The 20,413-nt window shown below is 36.2% G+C and overlaps 4 protein-coding genes across 10 annotated transcripts; 2 read left to right on the plus strand and 2 right to left on the minus strand.

Moving 5' to 3' along the window:
- The first annotated feature begins 248 nt into the window (after positions 1-248).
- Positions 249-5,156, plus strand: defbl3 (defensin, beta-like 3). The gene is given in 3 exon segments (XM_046863448.1): positions 249-2,827; positions 2,947-2,988; positions 2,991-5,156. Coding segments are annotated over 3 exon segments (186 nt in total). The 5' UTR covers positions 249-2,772; the 3' UTR covers positions 3,080-5,156.
- On the minus strand, positions 5,097-7,538 carry spcs2 (signal peptidase complex subunit 2). The gene is made up of 5 exons (XM_046863446.1): positions 7,227-7,538; positions 6,459-6,542; positions 6,214-6,374; positions 5,858-5,992; positions 5,097-5,733 (listed from the first exon to the last, which is right to left on the minus strand). Exons 1-5 carry the CDS (start codon positions 7,521-7,523, stop codon positions 5,547-5,549), a joined length of 864 nt encoding a protein of 287 aa, XP_046719402.1. The 5' UTR covers positions 7,524-7,538; the 3' UTR covers positions 5,097-5,546.
- Positions 7,539-9,428: 1,890 nt separating this feature from the next.
- On the minus strand, positions 9,429-13,633 carry rnf169 (ring finger protein 169). The gene is made up of 6 exons (XM_046863077.1): positions 13,122-13,633; positions 11,723-11,781; positions 11,384-11,473; positions 10,973-11,082; positions 10,773-10,878; positions 9,429-10,629 (listed from the first exon to the last, which is right to left on the minus strand). The coding sequence occupies exons 1-6, from the start codon at positions 13,501-13,503 to the stop codon at positions 9,700-9,702; spliced, it is 1,677 nt and encodes a 558-aa protein (XP_046719033.1). The 5' UTR covers positions 13,504-13,633; the 3' UTR covers positions 9,429-9,699.
- A 451-nt stretch (positions 13,634-14,084) lies between these two features.
- Positions 14,085-19,867, plus strand: lipt2 (lipoyl(octanoyl) transferase 2). 7 transcript variants are annotated; one of them, XM_046863079.1, is made up of 5 exons: positions 14,211-15,529; positions 15,678-15,787; positions 16,092-16,520; positions 18,931-19,428; positions 19,534-19,867. In XM_046863079.1, the coding sequence occupies exons 3-5, from the start codon at positions 16,247-16,249 to the stop codon at positions 19,767-19,769; spliced, it is 1,008 nt and encodes a 335-aa protein (XP_046719035.1). In that variant the 5' UTR covers positions 14,211-15,529; positions 15,678-15,787; positions 16,092-16,246; the 3' UTR covers positions 19,770-19,867. The 7 variants fall into 7 exon arrangements, with proteins under 7 accessions (XP_046719038.1, XP_046719035.1, XP_046719034.1 ...); XM_046863078.1 differs by lacking the exon at positions 14,211-15,529 and having other exon boundaries at positions 15,542-15,787; XM_046863082.1 differs by lacking the exons at positions 14,211-15,529; positions 15,678-15,787; positions 16,092-16,520 and adding an exon at positions 14,085-14,197.
- The last annotated feature ends 546 nt before the right edge of the window (positions 19,868-20,413 follow it).

The raw sequence follows: 20,413 nt of genomic DNA on the forward strand, positions 1-20,413 counted from the left end.
TGTGTGTTTCATGAACCAGTTCTGAAAGCAGTCTGGCATAATGGCAGTGATGATTAGATTAACACTATTAAACTCAAATTACAAACTTGCAGTCTTCCGCTAAGTTTTGCATTTTACGAATGACATAGACTTCTTGAATTTTAAAGCTGGTGTGACACACAACATTTTTAGATGAATACAGTAATAAGTTGAATTACTGCCAATGTAATAGCATTTAATAAAATGAAATATAAAATACATCCAGACTATTAACCTTCTATCAACTAGAGTACATTTCAGTAATAGTAATTGGCTGAACAATATTTTATCACATGATTCCATTTATTTTAATAAAAATGCTCATTATTTGTTCATTTAGTATTAAGGTTTTTGGACCAAGCTGGCAATTCAGGATGAGGTGAATAATATTCTCCTCCTCCTCATCATTATCCTGTACTGTATGACTTTTTGCTAAATGAAATACAGTATGATTAGTTATGTTACTCCTCAGCGGTACCTATGGTGTTATTCATGATATTTCATGATTATATTGAGATGCCGATATATCAGTTGCTCAGATGTGACCTTTTGTCTCGTGTGTGAAACATGTTTGTCTGTAGCTCTTGGTCTGTAGAGCTATCTGCAGAGTGATTTGATAGCATAAATGAGCAGGTGTATGTGATAAAATGGTCACTGTGTGCATAAACCAGAGGCGCACAAACCTTTTCCTATAAAAGGCTAAGAAAATCAAACTTGATTGAGTTTGACTGGGTCAAAAATATATTTTGCATTGTATTAAAATTAAATAAATATTGTATTAAAATTAAATATTGTATTAAAATTATACAAAGAGAAACTATTTATTGTACAGTAGAGTTTAATGACTATTCAGTGACCTTTAATGAGAGTCAAAATGCTGGTCCTTAGTTTTCAAAAGTTTTTTCCAAATAGCATATTTTCCCCCCTTTTTTCCTCTCTTCTCATTTATGGCATGGCAGGCCAAATTAAATATCACTACAGGCCAACTTTGCCTGCATGCCTTTATTTAGGCATTTCTGTTCTAAACCATTTACAGGTTGTTGCAAGACAATATATGGAAATGATCAGGGAGGTTGATTGCAACCTGTGCATCTGATTAATTAGCTTGTACATCCAGTGTTATATTCTGATACATGCTGATAACTGAACACATTTAATAGAAATTATTACTATTCTCAGCATTCTTCTACCGATATACCCCCAGACATGTTTTAAATACACCTCACCAAATGCAATTGTGCACCCTTTCCCCTGCAGGCAGATGCAGGCGCTGCTATCCGTACATTTATTCAAGCGCCCCCTTGCGGAATTTCTTGAAAAAAGCAGTTAAGGTCAGTAATAAAAAAACACATGGCATCCTCAAGAACTCTGCTCGTGTCTGACATGAATTTTTTTTTATTATTGAATTTTAATTTAACTTATAACTATACATGCGTTTCTGGCATAACAAACAAACAAAAAATCATTAGCCCATTTATCATTTTGCATTTTATCAACCAAATACAAAAATCTCCAGAGGGTTGACAACTTTGAGTGTATAAAGCTAACATTGCAAACTATTCATAATTTATATCCTCCTTTTAACATGAATGCAAACATAGCTCGATCTTTATCTGCTTGCCAAAAAAATTCTGTATCACTGCATTTACTTTTGATTGCACACATCTAAGATTCTTATCAGTAATTATTAAAAGAAAATATATAACAAAATGATCTGACCTACAAATGCAATTGGATAATAGATGAAAAAATGTCTTCTTTCATTCTTTTCTTTCTTGGACTTCAATATCTGTTTCATTTCAGCCAGCATTGTAGTGGATCAGTGTGGATTACAGGAATATATGGCATGAGGCAGAATGACACCCTGAATGGTATTCATTACATGAATAAAACCATATTTAATATTTTTAATATATTATTTAATTTTTAAATATACCCTTTATTATCATCATCATCTACTTTTTTATTGTTGATATTATTATTATTATAACAAAATAATTTCCATAATTATAATAATAATGAGGAACATAGTGACCCTTGGTCTTTTAATGTATTTTTTGATCAACCTATTTGCACCAAATATATATATTTTTATAATATAAAAAAATCATACTAAAAATTCATGATTAACTCTGCCACTTTACCACTATTATGTTTTCCAACCTTGTTTACATGTAAGGGGTATCTGGTCACAAGGGACTGCATGTGCCTCTTTTGCTGTTGCTGTGGAATCTGAAACTTTTTTGCTGACGAAGCCTCACGTCCACCACAGCAGCACCACTGCATGTTTATTAGGTTTAACAGTAGAAACGAAATATTTAAACTAAATGTTTAAACAGTTTAACACAAAAACAGTGAATATTAAGCAAAAAAATAAATCAGACAGTATATGATGTTTAAAAAGAATCATGTAAAATCTATGTAGAATTGTTTTACCATATGTAATGACCATTTATATTGTCTAATCTGTAGAGCAGATTGACATGAAGCCCCAGGATGGCTAATTATAATTAGTTAATGCATCAACATATATTTAATTTCTGTCCTCTTTACTCACAAGACTTTTGTGTGTATTGAAACATGTTCTTTTTTTCTGCAACTTTGCAAATTTCATTTTCTAAATAAAATATAGGACTGGATTTATTACTAAGCCTCTCCCACCCCTCCCACCCCTCCCATTTATGGGTGCAATAGTGTATAAATGACACCTGAAACAACTAGGATGCCACAGATTGTACATTTTGGCTAAAGATCATGAAAACATTGGGATTGATCATCTTCACGATGTTGCTACTTTCAGCTTGTGAAGGCATACGATCATTTTTATTCAGTAAATGATCAGATGATGCTTATTAGGACTGTGTTAGAAGAATTTTATGTTTTTATTAATACATTGCTTGCATAAAATGTGTGATTATTGTTTTCCAGCTTTCAATACAGATTTTCACAGCTGGAAATGTGGCTATCGAGGCTTTGCCGAAAGCACTGCTATGCCCAAGAATACATGGTGGGACACCATGGTTGCCCTCGCAGATACAGGTACTACACATTCAGTATTTAAAAGGTTTAAGATGTCTTCTAAAAACAATTTACAATTCCTAAACTTACAGTAAATAGGTTTACTAATAATTTCTCCCTAAACCTAAATTTGTATCCTAAACCGACTCAAAAGATTTTCCATTTCTCATTTCCAGATGCTGTGCTTTAAGATCTTAACATGGAACCACTATTCCTTAAACATCATTCACTCCTCTGTACATCCTTTTTAGTTGTTTTACATTACATTTCTCTGCTTATACCTAATGAATCATGTCAGTGTTTAATCACAGAGGAAAACAGATTTACAGACTGCATATGACAAAGTCTTAGACAACTGACTTAAGAGTTATTATCCTGATTTTGAAATAAAGCAAAGATTTGCAGTTGGTTGTGATTAAATTGGAGCAGCTCAGCTCAGCTCAAGCCCTGTATTTCACAACACACAATAGTTCAGCAACAAAGCCGGCTAAAACAATGACCAAACAAAATGTGATTATTTGGTCCCGATATCATATTCTCATCATCTTTCCCACATTTCCTTTGTTTGTATCCCTTTCACCTTTTTCCAGTTTTCTTTCTCATGGGTTGTCAAGTATTAAATGTTTGCTCTGCATTTTATGTACCAGGTTGTATTATTTTTTTCTTTTGTCGTTTTTTTGTGTGTTTCATGAACCATTTCTGAAAGCAGTCTGGCATAATGGCAGTCTGCTGCTAACTTTTGCATGTTACAAATGACAACCACTGATTGCATTTTAAAGCTATCTGGTGTGACATATACAACATCTTTTTTTAAAGAATAAAATTAATTTTAGGTGAATAAAGTAATAAGTTGAATTACAGCCAATGTAATAGCATTTGTTAAAATAAAATACATCCAGATTATTAACCTTCTATCAACTAGAGTACATTTCAGTAATAGTAATATTTTTTCTGTCTCAGAGGCTGAACAATATTTTATCACATGATTCAATTTATTTTAATAAGAAATGCTTATTTGTTTATTTAGTATTAAGGTTGTCAGAAAAAAGCTGGCAATTCAGGGTGAGGTGAATAATAATTAATAAACCAATCATGTGTATAACTAAACCCACAAAACAAAACTTTTCAAGTTTGTGGCAATAAACATTGAAAACTAAGGATTAAGGATTATGAGAAAACATTGCATGGTATTTATGCATTTCAGACTACTCACTGTTACCCGCACACACATACACAGTCAACATCCACACAGAAAATGCCATTTTACAGTATACCAGTACAAGGAGGGAAGATCTACTTGTCACGCTGTATTTGTGACATCTCTCAACAATTTACAAAAATAAGACAAGAGTATAAGATGAAGCTAACAGCTAAATAGTATTCTTTAGAATGTTTCTTAATCCTGGTTAATATTATGACAAATTTTTTTAAAGTTTAGAATGAATTGTGGATCCTGGGGTATGCTGTAAACAACATTTTAAAAAATAATTTTTAAATAATGTTTTAATAATGCTATAATAATTTATTAATAATAATAAAGCTAATAAACTGTCTAATAAAATCTAATTAAAAAATGAACAGTAAAGAGATATAATGAAAGCACAGTAAAAAATATATATATAAAAAGACGAGATGTTTATTAATTTGTACGCTTTTTTCTTTTTTGTAAAACAGCAACACAACAATACCTAAAGCAGTGGATTTAATGACAGACTGCAGCTATTCTGTAACTAGCATTCAAATAAAAACTGTATCCAGATGTACAAGTCTAACTATATATTAAAAAAAAAATTTTGATTATTATTTGGTTGAGATTAAAATAAACAAAGTTAAAACCATGGCTGTGTGTCACAATCTGGGCTCTTTCATACCTTAACGTTCTCACACAAAACCCATCGAGACTACACACACAGTTTGTATGAATATAACTTAAATAGATATCAGAATGATCACTATTTGACCTGTGAAGCAATAAAATGAAAATAATTCACAATTCTAACTCCAGCTGTTGGAGTAAACAGTCTTTCAGATGTTTAGGGGGGAAAATAAGATCCAAGAAATTGACACCAATCATTTTAATGATTCTTAAGCAAAACAATATATATTGTATGAGAGGGGGAGGGGGAAAAAATAATAAGAAAAAAAATAATTTTCACTGTAATTGAATTCTAGGATGTCAAAACTGGAACAAAACCATCCTATAATAGATGCTGCTTAGGAAAAACATTTCAATATTTAACTCTTACATTTTCCCTATCGTGAGGATCAGGTAATCACCAAATGAAACCAGTGAAAAACATTTTACTTTACTTTCACACAAAAATGCTGAACTGAGACATTTACTCTAACCGCACCTTCAGGTAGAAACACTGTGATGCCAATTGAAAACAGTTATGACAATCGTTAAACAAATTTAGTAACTGAAGGCTAATGTTTGACATTACATCACACCTTCACCCCAAATCGGTGTGTGGTAGGGCTTTGCTGGCACAATAAGTTTCTGTTCAAATTTACTTGGTTTTCTTCTCCATCGCCAATGTATCATGAAGCTTTGACACACACTTTTCATAATGGTCCATCACCAATGTTCCCTCTCCATCAAAGAATGTACTGACTGACTTTGTGAACTCAGTCGACCTAAATTGCTTGGTTTTTCCATCTCTAAAGGTTGCTTTCAGTGTGTACTTATCATCAAACCTGTAAAAAGATTTCCAAGAGTTTCATCATTTGGTACACATTCCCAAATAAGCAACTAAATTCTTGAACGAGACCAAAAAAAAAAAAAAGAAAGAAAGAAAGAAAGAAAGAAAGTAAGACAAACCTTTTAAGACTTGATGAAAGCTGCCAGGTGTGATCCGGGTCCATTCCAGTTGGGTCTTTCTGGACGGCCATAAGAAAGATGTTTTTCTCTTTGTACGAGGTATACAAGGTTAAAATGCCCATCATTATGAAATATGTGTGAAATTATTAAGGAAACAACAGTAAAAGTATTGAATCTGGACAAATTATAAAAAAAAAAAAATAAAAAAAAAGATAAATCAATTAAATAATGCAGAACAAAACTGCACTTTTCAATTCTGATATAATGAAAAAGCATTATATGTAAAAAGCTGCAAAGCTGGACCAAAAGTGAATAAGTAACACTGTAAATATATCTGATAAAGCAGTGAAGGATATGAAATGACACAGCATGCCAGGACTGGTTTAGACTCTGGGAAAGGGTGCAGGTAATCCCAAATTAAGGCTACAATGGCAAAAAGGCAGGAGATGGTGCAAATGAAAAGACGCCCATCTACAAGGTTGTAGTTCTCGACGTAACCGTACTTTTCGATGAGTACCTATAAGAAAGAAATGACAGCAGGTCAAGCATGAATGAAACTATTAAATGCAAAGACAGTTCCAAAAAAAAAAGTTGCACCTGCCTTTTTCGCTGCATCGTCAAGAGAATTCTTCACAGCTGCACCGTCCCATTTGTCAATCTTGACAGGTTTTTCATCAATTTTCCACTGAAATCATGCAAGAATTCACATGAGATTTTCCAGCAGAGTTGTACAATTTATTATATGAAAAATGCATCATTCAAGTTCGTTTATACCAACCTATATCCACGAAACAGCACACACTTTAACATACTAAATGAAATGCCAGGCATCACATAGAACATATGACATGACTGATTTTATCAAATGCATCATGCATCTACCTTTTTTTTTCTAAAAGGAGATTCAAGTGTCAAAGACACAAATTCTATCTTTTAGTTTTAATTGAATTAGAAATCCTGGTGTGGGATTTTCTACCAATAATGCTTATATGAGTACAGTTAAACCGCTATTTCATTAAAGAGAGAAGCGCGCGCGCGCCATCTGGCATTATTTTCCCACAGATCAAACCTTCCTACACGCTTCAAATGTCGTTCTAATGCGTACGTGCCTATAAATTACTCAGGTCAGATTGACTCCTTTGTGTGTGCTGATAAAATAAAAAGGTTTATTTTCAAGAACGCCAATGTTTTTCTTACACGCTTCCGTTTTAAACCGCTAGCTGTTAGCACGCTCACGGCCACTGCACATCACTCTGCCCTCACAAACACACAATGTAATAAAAGAAAAAAGATGTCTAGGATTAGATCAACGTTTAAAAGCGGTAACAAGTTTTCAGGCGAACTTTGAAACGTGATAATTAACTCTTACTTTTTGTAGAAGACCATTCTTTCCATTCTTTGCAGCCATCTTCTCTTCCTGGTCCTCTGTATGACCTGGCTCACTCTGATTGGCTGAAAGCTCGTCGGCCACGCACACAGCGTGTGGCTCGGGCTGCCTGATTTCCGCCTGCAGCAGGTTACCAGAAATGCGCCGTTCCGGTTGCTTATATTTTTTACATTCTTCTCCAAGCTTTCGTACACATTGTCTTCGACCGGACACGTCAAACTCAAGCTCAAATGACAGAGTTGGACTCTGTAGCCTTACAGTTTCTACAGTTCTCGGCATGTTTGGAATCACATATCCGTGTGAGCAACTTTACTGATATAAAGACGCACAAAAGCACACACGGAAGTGGGTCTCAAAGATGCACACCTTCACATATTTTTTATAAAGCACTAAATCTAACCCTCAAATAGACTAAACAGCCAAGAAACGACGCCAAGAAACATAAGAATGTACTGCTTTTACTTCCTGTCTGTTTTTTCACACATTATTTTGGATACTGTCTTCTTGTTCATTAGATGTTGACAGTATTTAATGGGTTCCTTTATGAGTATGACATCACTGTTTTTAAACTATATAGGCTCAACTGCTATCATTAGGTGCACCAATATCTACACATATTAGCCATTTACTAAAACACCACCACTTACAGTACAGTTGAAAAATCTTTTTTTTGTTGTCAGACTGCTAATCCTCTGAACACTGGAATTTTCATGCACTCACTGTAGGGAGATTTGCAACCTAATTTTGCCTTCTGCTACTACAACACATACATCAATGTTAGACTTCTCATGCGTCCGGAGATGCTTTTCTGCGCACCACACTTATAAAAAGTGGTTATTTTGGTCACCATTCCTGCCAAACTGTAAAATTATTTAGGGACTTTGTTGTTGTTAACAAGCAAATGCAAAGGAAACCCACACAGATAAGCAAGAAAATAGTATTTTATTTGGTATTTATAATTTGTTTACCTCAATATTCTTTATTTATGTCCATATGTTTCCATCTTTCTGGAAACAATCAGTTGTTTGTGCAAACAAAAATTGTAAAATTGTCAATTTGTGAACTTCAATATGCAACAAACTTTACCTGAACTTGACTGCTAATCATTAACATTGTAATGTGTAATAGTGTTAAACCGAACCGAAAAACATAATTGCATGACCCAAAAGGTCACATTATTTGAATATTGTCCAAAAACAAAAAGAAGAAAAATGACAAAAGAAAAATGCTTGCATTTGGTCCCATTATTCACACGGTTTTCAAATGCAATTTAAACATGCATGGGAAATGCATTTGAAAGGCTTATCTATTACCCTCTCTGCATACATCCGCATCATTATATATTCAAACCTTTATTTTTTTTAAAGATTATTAAGATCTGATACAGTACTGAAAAAATGTAGACTGTGTTTCCAAAAATAAGCATAAAAGAGAAATATGATTAGATGATAAACCCTTAAAAAATTTAAAATAAGTCTACAGTGATTTAATGCATTATATGTATGCTCATTTAAGCATATAGTGCAATATGTTTCCTTAAAGTTCAAGCTGGCCAAACCTTTGCAAAACCGTAAAATAAATCGTCAAACTCTAACAGAAGATGATACGAAAAATGCACACTGTGCAAACCCTGTGCAGACATCATACTGTGTACGTGACAAATAAATGTAAAATTTGACAAGGGGCAATCTTTAAATATAAATAAATTTAGAGATTAAGTAAAAAAAAAAAAAAAAGAATTTCCAAGCAAGATAAGACATGAACACTGTTTACAAGTAAATGTAACAAGTTGAGTAATGTAAAGCATTCATAGTGCCATCCAAATCAATTTTATTTAAGACAAGTACTGTAGGAGACTATTGGGCAGAAATACATGCTTTTGATTATTCAGAGTGAACTGTCAAACTCAGCATATTTCTTAGTATTTATGTTTAATGCCTCAGAAGAATCAGTCCTACAGAAATTGTCTGGTTGTTGATTAGGTAGTGCCAAGTTTAGAGGAAAAATATAAGAGCAAATATTCTGCAATCATTTCATCTAAGAAAAGAGCAGTTATTTGGTATAATATAGATATAGCATGGGGAAAAAATGAAATGACAAGTATAAACCTAGTTGTCCCATTAGGTAAGATAATTCCAAACATATCAACATTCTCTGTCCTACAAATAAGGACAAACAGGTCAATAAATTGAAATAAAACTTTAATTAAAATGTTTTATCCTTCTGGAAATCCTTCCTGACCTGCGTGGATTACGAGCTACTCTACTATCTACACAAATCCACGAACGTAGAGGATATTTATCAGAACTCGTCCTATGTCTTTCGAGCTCCTGGCCTTCTTTGTCAAACTGTCTTTGTAGCTTTAGTGCCAGTTCTCTGTCCATTCTTTCCTGATGGATCCGTTCAACATGTAAATCATTTTGTCTATACTGTATTTCACAGCTATCACAGCTTTCTATCTTGGAAAGTTTATCCTCTTAGTCTCTTCCAAATGTTTGGTCTTCTGGCTCCTCTTCTTGCCCCTTCTTGAGGTAGGTCTCTTATGTACACAATTTCTTACAGTGGGCTCATTCCTTAAGTCCTGAAGGTCAACTTTACCATGATTATGACTTACTCCAATACGTTTGTCCAGAATGGGTGAATTCAAGTTTTCCATTCTCCCTGAAGGTGAACAGTGTGGCTCACATGCACCACATTGCTTATGAGTATCAGAATTACAATGTGTGATCTGTGTAGGTGCAGTTGTTGACTGTGAGCAATCATCTTTGATACACTGATCAAAAATCAACTGCCGCTTATTTCGCAGTAAAGGCTTTTCCCTCTGCTTTCTAGAAAAGTCTGCATTGGCAGTACAAGTGCAATGTTGTCCAGGCAAGTCTTTCTCCATGGGACCACAGTTACAGGATTTGTTCTCTTGGTCTTCTTCAGAGCTCCGTGTAAAGCTGTAATCGTCTACCACTGGACTGGTTATGGTCCCCTTGGACATTAACTTGACACGCTGCCGATCTAGCTCAACCTGCTTCCACTTCTGAAGGATGCTAGGGCTAGCTTCATAACTGGTGTTTTTCTGTAGACCATGGGTCAGGTTCCTGGGTGTGGATTTTACTATGGTGGGTTCCATTAACCGGCCATCAGGGAGTCTCTTTGGTGGTGTGCACGGTGAACAAACTATGGGCTTGAAGTGGTTCAGCTCCTCCGAGATGCTGTCATTGCTCTCTGGGCTAACAGACCGCTCAGGTTTAGTGTGAGGCACTAAAGAGGGGGGAGAAGCCAAAATGGAACGCCAGTGTTGCCGCTTGTCAAGGGGAAGAACCGGTGCTGAGAAGGAACGACTGTTCTCAGAGGAAAGGAGTATTCCAGCATTAAAACTATGACAGACACTAGCCTATAGTGAAGAAAAACATAGGGATTTTTGTTATAAGAACACCACAGATTGAAAATATACAATTCTGCCTATAAATAGCATAAACTGAATCACAGCATGACAAGAATTAGTGCTAAAATAATTTTGCAGATGCTCAGTCATACTTTTTCTTGTAAAGAAAGGTGAGATTGAACAACTTTTCTCCCTCCTTCATCAGAATCAGTACAACTTTGGCTCCTTTGTACATTGATGTTGAACGAACTGTAAGAACTAAAAAAACATGGGGATATTAAGATTTATTTCCACACACTATGTAAGACATTGTAGTATAATGCAGAAATGTTGTAATGAATTGTGTTGATACCTTCTGCATAAAGCTGGGGAAACCCTTGATCTGCGCACAAATGCTGATGCATGTCTGGTTCTCATTCTTATCGGTTCTTCATTCTCAGAGTCTGACAACACCCCTAAAGACTGAAAAATACAACTATTTGTATGAATGTTTTTGTTTTCAATAGAGCATGACTGATTTTTCAACTGAGCATTTTTACTGCTCTATTAAAAACGTTGAACTACTAAATACCAAAAAATATTGACTTTTATACATTCTGCTCCGTTTAGTATTTAAGATAACGGGGAAATAAGAAACTCTTCCCAGATTGTAACTAGGGCTCAGGTTAAAACTCTGGAGAAATGAGACAACACCACACCCTTTGAGAACCTCTTATTTAATGAAAGAATGAATGATGGAAGAAGGAAAAAAAAAAGAACATACGGTATTCTGAGAATTTTGCAGTCCACAGTCCCCCTTTTTACGGCAAGGAACTTTTTTCATTCGCTCTTCAGTTTCTTCATGATTCATCACCTGGAAGCACAATGGTTTTACTGTCACTTTGTTGATATTTTTAAGTGGGTTTTTATATGCATGTTATGTAACCTATAACTCACTCATCTATCCATGATATTTATATCCATGATATATACACAACACATTGTACTTGTACATGTGTAATGACAATAAAGTTGTATCTAATCTAATATTTGTCATCAACTAAAACAAGGAGACCATTCAGCTACACAAAGGTACAGCTTATGATTACAGACGTCTACTAACCTTATTCTTCTGTTTATCATCTCCAGGCTTACATATCTGTATAGGTGAACAGAAAACATCTGTGGAAGACATGACAATAAAACACATTAGAGCCTTTCTGTGACACAAAGATATGAAGACATAACACTGATTTACTTATTGCAACAACCATGTCTTTTGTGTTAAATGTTTGTTGTTTTTGTGGGGGTTGTTTCATGTTCCTCCTAAATATTCTCTCCAAAGACGCAGCCCCACAAACACAGACTAATCTGAATATTATGCAAGAAAGAGAGCTTTCAAAGCTGACAAGCAAGTAGAAAACACCTACACATTACTTTTACACAGATTACAGAGAGAATGCCTGAATTTCTTAGAGTCTACCACATTGATTACTGCAAAGTGTAGAAATGTCTCTGAATCAATACTGCATCGCAAAAAAAACTAGCAAACTAAATATTCCAAAAAATGTGTCACCAAACTTTGATACAGTTTCAACAAAATAGAATTCAAATATGAATTTTACTGTGGACATGCTTAAAAAAAAAACCCAGAATTTCATACATATCCAAAAGAATTATTATTTAATCACGAAAATTCAATGAATTAAGGCTTTTTTAAGTCTAAAATCAAATGCATTTCTAAACTGGGCAGAAATGCATATAGTGCTCAAGTAACTTTAAGAATGTGTGCATATGTGGGCAAAAAAAATGAATTTTGACATTGTTGTTGCATAGAGTTTAAAAGTAGGATTAAGATGAAAGGCTAAGTAGTATAATTTCAGCAGTGAGGCCTGTAAGCCTGCTGCAGGCCTCTGCTCAGGTTTCTGCTGAAGTGACAGATTCTTGTGCTGTTGTGTTTAATGGCCCTGAGGAAGCGCGTGCGCTGGTGTACAGTAAACAGGAGGAGAAAAGGCGGCGTGTAACGTGAGGGACGTTAATTAGATCTGTCTGACCATAAAACTAGGTAGATCATCTACCCTAAAACATCCAGCACACACACCAGTGCACTGTAACCGACTCTGAACTACAGTGGGCTGAGTGTTTACAAACATGATCCATGTTCCTCTATTACAAATACACAAAACGATAAAAAAAAACTATTTAGCAATAATTGCATAATTATAGTAGTCTTAATATTATAACCGATAAGGAATGTTCATTATCGTTATTTCAGTCATTCCTAAAACAACTACAGATAAACAATTTAACCCGATACTTCAGATTCGACTCTTTCATTTGACTCGACGAACTGGGGAGTCGATTCTTTTCTTCAGCCCTAAATGAAATCATTCCGTTTCACGTTGCGTGTTCAAAAAGTAATTTCGCTGACGAGTGTATTTCTCGCACAAACAGTTTTATCATTTATGCTATTACCTTTTTTAGTTTAATTTTTTAAAAAAAAGCTTGTTTATCTACATCACCTTCTGAAGCCATCACTCGGGCCCTCTGCTCTAATCTCTGGCCGCATTTTTCCGGGTAAGTTTGTCGCACCAGTTCCCACAGCTCGGTGTTGACGAGGCTTTTCTCTCGGGACTGTTTATTTCGGGCCCAGCTGGACACACGAAGCCGGCACAACGGGCAGCACAGCCCGCTACACTCCACCGTCCGCTTAAAGCAATGCAGGCAAACCGAGTGTCTACACGGCATAGTCACGGGTTCCAGCAGGATCTCCAAACAAACCGGACACCGAGCTTCCTCCAGGGTCAGACAGCGCACATGACGGTGAGTAGGAACAGCTTCAGGCCTCGCTTTAGCCCGCGGCCCGAGTCCGCTGACAGACCCGGCGCACCCCGCCGCCGCCATTTTCAGCTGCTTATTCCACTTTGAAAACTAACCACGCCCTCTTTTGCTCCAGAGGTCTAACAAACCACGCCTTCTTTTGCATCAGAGGACGAACAAATCACGCCTTCTTTTGCATCAGAGGACGAACAAATCACGCCTTCTTTTGCATCAGAGGACGAACAAACCACGCCTTCTTTTGCATCAGAGGACGAACAAACCACGCCTTTTTGCATCGGAGTTCTAAACAATTCACACACCCTTTGCATCTGGGCGACTAAACCAGTCCTGCCCCCTTTAACATCAACGGGACTGTATACGCCGTGCTTTCAGTTCTGTCTGTTAACTACAGACTTTCACTTGTTCAGCCCGAGTCTAGTTTATTCCTACAAACATTTTTAAAACCCAGGTCGAATAATACACTTTGTAGGTTAAATTTTACTATAGATTGAAATTTCTTTTACAATTTAATCGGTTTTTTTTTTTTGCTTCACAGTTTACACAAGTTTTTAGTGCATTGTCCTCCAAAGGCTCATCCCTGTCGCTGGTTTCATACAAGTTTTTAGTCATAATAATTTAGAAACATAAGCTCCGGACCAATAGATGGCACTATACCACGAAGCCTGCGAAGAAAACGTCACCAAAAGTGGGAGAGAAATAAAGAAGACGCGCCAGTGATTTCATCCCCGCGTACGGTCATAAATTGGACCAAGTTAAGGTAGTAAGATTTTTAGGAATGTGGATGGATTCTAGATTAACTTTTGGAACGCATATTCAGAAATTGATAGACAAATGTAGGAAAGGAATGAATGTTTTGAGGTGCTTGTCAGGAATAGGATGGGGGAAAGTCCCTGAAAAGAATCTATTGTGCTGTGATCAGATCAAACATAGATTATGGATGTCTAGTATACAGTTCTGCGAGCAGGACACTACTTAAAAAGATTGAGGTCGTACAAAATCAGGCTTTGCGGATTTGTTGTGGTGCATTTAGATCATCCCCGATAGCCTCACTACAAGTGGAAATGGGAGAATTGCCCCTAGAACTACGCAGGTTCAAGCTCAGACTGAGGTACTGGTACGGTGTAAAGGGTCATCTGGAAAATCATCCGGTTGGACTGATTTTGAGAGAATGTTGGGAATATGAGTGCAGGGAAATAACAAGCTTTGGTTGGATAGTAAGGAAGGAGGTGGATAAGTTGGAGCTGAAAAATCATGAAGTTGCTCTTTCTGTGGCTCCACCAGCAATTCCACCTTGGTTGTTTCATAACCCTGTGATAGATCTACGAGTTACGAAGTTATTGCGTAATCCGGGGAAGAATGTGCCAATTGAACTAATAGTTCAGCAGTACATCACTCGAGAATATTATGGTGCACTGCAGGTATTTACGGACGGCTCTAAAGACCCAGAATCTGAAAGGACTGCAGCAGCAGTATATATCCCTGCTATTGAGAAAAAGATTGCAAAAAGACTTTCAGATCAGGTGTCTGTTTTTGCTACAGAACTTTTAGCAATCATACTAGAAATTGTTACCCGTATCAGGGCTGGGAAGCCTGAATGGGTGAGGTGAATTAACCACTTCTGCCTGGCTCTGTAGAATGATAAATAAAACGCTGTGAGACAGGAGTACTGGCTGTAAGCTCCGGCAAAGTTTAATTAACTCTGAACGCCCGGTGCAGTACCTTAGTTAAACAGCGCTAAACGCCCTCTACAGGAAACAATAATAACAGCAACATTTTCTTTACCCACAACAAAGAATGTAACAATGAATTTACCCATCAATAAACAAATGTTGAAGGCATCATTTATGAACAACACAAAATTTTAAAGGGGGTGTCCTTTTTTCTCTTTAATTTTAACATATATACATATATATTTTTCAACCTACTACACCTACAGTGGATAGAATAAGTCCAACCAGAAAGAACGGTGATCTGCACTGATTTGATGGCAGCCCTCACTAGTTTAAGAAGCGGTAAATCCGAATCGAGGCAAGACTTAATATTAGAAATTTTACAAAGTCTGTTCAGAATTTGGCAGCTGAGGGTGGAGGTAAATTTTCTTTGGGTGCCTGTGTGACTGATGTTAATTTTCATTCATGTATATTTACAATGATAATATATGCATTTCACTAATAATCCTTCCTGTTTGTTCTATTTGCTTTAATTTGTTTGTTTTATGTCATGTGTAAATTAATTAGTTCTATTTTAGGCGGAAGTGTTTTTTCTTGTGATTGAGCTGTGCTATGTCATGACGTCATTCTGGAAGCGCGTGCTGCTCCTCAGTTTACTCTGTGCATACTGAGGAGAGGTAAGCTGTTAGCGGTGCTCTCCTGGGATTACTTATAAAAAAAAGTTTTACACATTTGAATTTTACTCATAACATGTTCAAATGTTATTGTTAAGTGTTATTAATGTAATATGTGATATGTAAAGTGATTTGTGGATGGATGGGGAGGATTAAACGTCTTATTTGATAAATATAGCGAGCCGAATAAGCATGTGCTTTGGCTAGGCTTAGTGATGCTAGTGAGCTAATGGCTGCAATTAGATTTGTGCAGGTGGTAGAGCTGACCAAGCAGGTACGTTTTTGTTTCTTTCTGTATTCCATCCAGTATTGTTGAGTGTTGGTGACAATAAACTCTCCAGTACTGCTGCAACAAAGTTGTAAAGACTCGTCATTCCACAACACAACGCAGAGATCACGAGCACCGGTCAGAATCGAACGTGACCGGTCACACCTGCTTATGTTGGTGTGGGTGGTAATGAAATGGTGGACATGCTAGCAAAGAACGCACTGAATCATTCCCTGATAGACATCAATGTAGCGTTGAGTAGAGCTGAATTCAAGGCAGTGATCTCATCTGAAGTGGGTAAAAGATGGCAGGAAGTATGGAACAGTGGGACAAATGGAAGACATCTTTTCCTGATCCAGGGGACTGTTGGGAAAGAGAGGAAAAGATTGGGAAATAGGAGGAAGGATGTTATCGTCACACGGCTAAGAATTGGACACGCTGCATTAAACAGTGACCTCTTTAGAATAGGTAAGCATGAATCGGGTAAATGTGACAAGTGTGGGGAACTGGAAACAGTGAGACACATTTTGTATAAGTGTCCTGCATATGAAAGGGACAGGTTCCAGTTGATCCACGAATTAGGGTTAATAGGAGTGGGCAATATCTCTTTGAAGGTATTGTTGGGATGCGAGTATGGGCAATCAAGATCTCTTGAACTGTTATTTGAGTACCTTAAGAATACAGGGACTAAAGACAGAATATAGGTAGTTATTTATTTCCGTAATCTTTTTTAAAGGGTTTTTGTTTTTTTGTTTTTTCTTCTCCCTATTCGGTGTTCGCTCCACACTCCAGATCAGTAGGTGGCGGTAATGCACCTTTCGTTGCTCTGCCAAACCGCCATAAAACACCACGAGAAGATGATTTCATCCCCGCACATTCGATAGTGGCGAATCTATGGTAACAATACTAAAAAAAAAAAAAAAAAAAAATGTATGCAAAATCAGTGAAATCAGTTCTGATAGCTTAAAAAGATTTTTCCCAATGTAACTAATACGAAAAGTCGTACGGAAACTGCGTTTGAGATAGAGTAGCTATTTTGCCTCTTGCTATTTGTTTCGGGTCTTTGGCAAAAATCGCTATGTACTTGTTTCATTTATGAGCGTTTGATTTAAAGAATTGTATTTTCACTAGTAGGATTTATATATAACGAAGTGATAATGGATTAAACAGAGCAGGTAACGCAATTCAAAGATCTTTTTTATTATTATTAAACTAAGAGTAATGTTTATTGTATGCAGATGAATAAAGCGCCGTCTGTGAAGTTCTCTTCTAATGTTATTTATGATACGATATTTTTAATATTTAATGTCTTATAGTGGAAATTACAATAATATCCAGTTTCAGACAGGCTGTAATTGCTGGTTTGCGATTTGATTAGAAGTATTTGGACCAGTAGTTTTGACCTTCAAGTTTATGCCTGTCTATCCACTAGGTGGCGCTAATGTTCTGAACACATGGCTGGGTCAGTCTCAGTGCTCTGTTTCCCTGAACATTACATTTGAGTATTTTTTGCTTTGATTTTATTTAAGCACATTTGATTTAATGCGAGAAGTGAAATTAAATGGTAACACAAGTGTTTGGTTAACAAACCGCTTCACCTGCGATTTTCTGCATCGGTTACAGTGTGTTGAGTTTCTACATCTTCAGTGAATGTAAACAATTAAAGCCTTACGTTATGTAAACATTTTTCAAATCGAGTGACTGTTGAATGACTGAGTGAATAATTACACAAGTTTAATTACACTGAATTTATGTAATCACAGCTGTACTGATATTCATTATAACCTCACAATTGTAAGAAAATGACCGCATTTATACAACAGCTCTATAAACAAAACAATTAATATTAACGTTATCCTTTACCCCCGCTTTTTGGACTCGCAGCTTAAAATGACCATCCTAAATGTAAATGGTAACAGTTCCAGACAGGATATCTTTGGAAAGAAGACACTTTGGACTTATAAGTTATAGAAGATTAAGTGCTGGGATATACATTTCCTGTATTGAATTTTTTCAGTCATGCCTATTCATATTGATGTCTATCCATTTGAATGGACAGGAGTGTGCCCAAAAATACACACACACACACACACACACACACACACACACACACACACACACACACACACACACACTGTATTTCTCCAAACAGACCATAAAACGTATAACATCACATACAATTGTAAAGGGAGATATATTGTAACTCACAGATGTAAAATAGGCTCAGATTTTCCATCCCCATGAAGATCACCAGGTCACTGTTGTTACTCCTCCCCCGAGAATATTTTCCTCATCGCTGTTTTGTGCAAATCTCAGATAAAACAACTTTTGCGACTGTCAAATTTTTTTTCGTGTCTTTTTGTAAACAAAGCCTAGTTTGCACAAGGTGGAAACATCTGTTTGTGCAGAATAGTGTGTACATATATATCTCATTAGAATCCTGCACTCATTGGCTACATTTTCCATCAATCATGTCACCAACACACCTGCAGAGATAGTGGAAGCTCAGGGCCAAGATACATGGCTATACATACTATGACTTGTTTTTAGTGGGTGGTCTGATTAGTTTAGTAACACTATATTCTACCAGCCTTATTAGTTGTTTTTTCTATTGTTAAACATTAACAGCTTCAAACAATGGGATATCGGCCGCGCTGACGCGAAGCTGAAGGTTAAAAGGTTTTTAACTGACATTCAGACACATGTTTGCTGATGGTGTATCTAACTGTATTGTGGTAATGTTTCTTGATTAGGAATTTTATGTAGGACACACAGACAAATAGTATTTACTGTTGAATTAGCAAAAACAAACAAAAAAGTTGTAGACCTGATGTAAAAATGCGTATAATTAATTTTTCATTTATTTTTTATGAAACAGTATATTATCAGGTCAGACAGCAGAAGGTGGAGGTCTGCAAGTCTAATATCATGATGTCGCCTGGAAAACCCACAGTCAAAATTGTGAACTTGGGAAGAGTTGCTTACCACAGTGCCTTACAGATCCAGCAACAATATATCAGACAACATTTTGATTCTTCAAGCCAAACTCCAAACACACTACTCTTGTGTGAACATGATCCTGTTTATACAACTGGCATTCGGAGAGCCCCGTATCCTGCTAAAGAGGAGCAGAGACTCAAGGATTTGGGTGCAGAATTCTTTCGGACAAATCGTGGAGGCCTTATAACCTTTCATGGGCCAGGACAGATGGTTTGTTATCCTATTCTTAACCTGGGCTGCTTTAAGAAGAGTGTGAGGTGGTATGTGCATAAACTGGAAGAAACTGTGATTACGATGTGTAGCAAGTTTGGAATTGAAGCCTCCACCTCACCAGACACTGGTGTCTGGGTTGGAAATAACAAAATATGTGCAATTGGTAATTGTGTTTTTATTTTTTATTTTATATTTTCTGTTGTTTTACACAGAAGTGTATTAAGTTCGAACCTAATCAAATAATTGTAATCTGCCTATATATTTTCAGGTATTCACTGTGGTAGATACATCACTTCTCATGGTTTGGGACTGAACTGTAACACTGACATGAGCTGGTTTGATCACATTGTGCCATGTGGAATTAAGGGAAAAGGAGTCACCTCACTGAACCAAGAGCTCGGCCGGGATGTCACGATTGAAGAGGCAGCACCAGTGTTACTACAGGCTTTTAGTGAACAGTTCAACTGCACTCTGTGTAAAGCTGACCTTCTGCAAAATCACTGAATGCTTTTGTGTTTATATAAAACAGACTTTAAACTAATAAATACTGTTTGTCTTTTCCCTCTTGGTTAAACCTAATAAAATGTTAAAGTTTGTATGTATGTATGTATGTATGTATGTATGTATGAGTAGACATAATACCTTTTGATGCTGTTATGCTATGAGTATTAATTGTCCTGCATATCAACACGTACACAATATAGGCAGTTATACAGGGATATCTTGTTTTATTAACTGACTAACTAACAGCCTTAAAAGCACTTGATTTGCACCTAAAAACTTTTTAAACCGTATTCTTGAACTTGAAAACATTATTTTTTTTTTTTTTGCCTGATTGTTGTTTGTGTATATTGCGATATACCAGCATGGTGTATGAGACATATGACATACTGTCGAATAGCAATCAGGATGTTAAATCATCCAATCTTTCATTCATTCGTTTGTCTTCAGTTTGCCAAAGTTTATTTCGATTTGGAAACATTGGGTCCTGAAATCTTTTATACCATTAAACATTACAACATTCATTCATTAGTAAGCGGTTTATGCTGGTCAGGTTTGCAATGAAATAGTGGGCATCTCCCTGTAGTCGCTGTTTCTGCATTAGTCTATTTTGTTAAAGACCATTACAAAGTTGTGTTCTTTTAGTT

The sequence above is a fragment of the Silurus meridionalis genome, chromosome 12, assembly GCF_014805685.1.
Source record: "Silurus meridionalis isolate SWU-2019-XX chromosome 12, ASM1480568v1, whole genome shotgun sequence".
NCBI lineage: Eukaryota > Metazoa > Chordata > Actinopteri > Siluriformes > Siluridae > Silurus > Silurus meridionalis.

What these genes read in the sequence shown, in the direction of transcription:
- spcs2 (XM_046863446.1), bottom strand. Translation starts at nt 7,523, where the DNA reads ATGCCGAGAACTGTAGAAACTGTAAGGCTACAGAGTCCAACTCTGTCA. An exon ending in CTGGCATGCTGTGTCATTTC is followed by an intron (nt 5,993 to 6,213) that starts ATATCCTTCACT and finishes ATAATTTCACAC; the next exon opens with ATATTTCATAATGATGGGCA. An exon ending in CTTTCATCAAGTCTTAAAAG is followed by an intron (nt 5,734 to 5,857) that starts GTTTGTCTTACT and finishes ATCTTTTTACAG; the next exon opens with GTTTGATGATAAGTACACAC.
- rnf169 (XM_046863077.1), bottom strand. Translation starts at nt 13,503, where the DNA reads ATGGCGGCGGCGGGGTGCGCCGGGTCTGTCAGCGGACTCGGGCCGCGG. An exon ending in CCGAGTGATGGCTTCAGAAG is followed by an intron (nt 11,782 to 13,121) that starts GTGATGTAGATA and finishes TGTCTTCCACAG; the next exon opens with ATGTTTTCTGTTCACCTATA. An exon ending in ATGATAAACAGAAGAATAAG is followed by an intron (nt 11,474 to 11,722) that starts GTTAGTAGACGT and finishes TTGTGCTTCCAG; the next exon opens with GTGATGAATCATGAAGAAAC.
- lipt2 (XM_046863079.1), top strand. Translation starts at nt 16,247, where the DNA reads ATGGTGGACATGCTAGCAAAGAACGCACTGAATCATTCCCTGATAGAC. An exon ending in CAGTGACCTCTTTAGAATAG is followed by an intron (nt 16,521 to 18,930) that starts GTAAGCATGAAT and finishes TTTATGAAACAG; the next exon opens with TATATTATCAGGTCAGACAG. An exon ending in TAACAAAATATGTGCAATTG is followed by an intron (nt 19,429 to 19,533) that starts GTAATTGTGTTT and finishes ATATATTTTCAG; the next exon opens with GTATTCACTGTGGTAGATAC.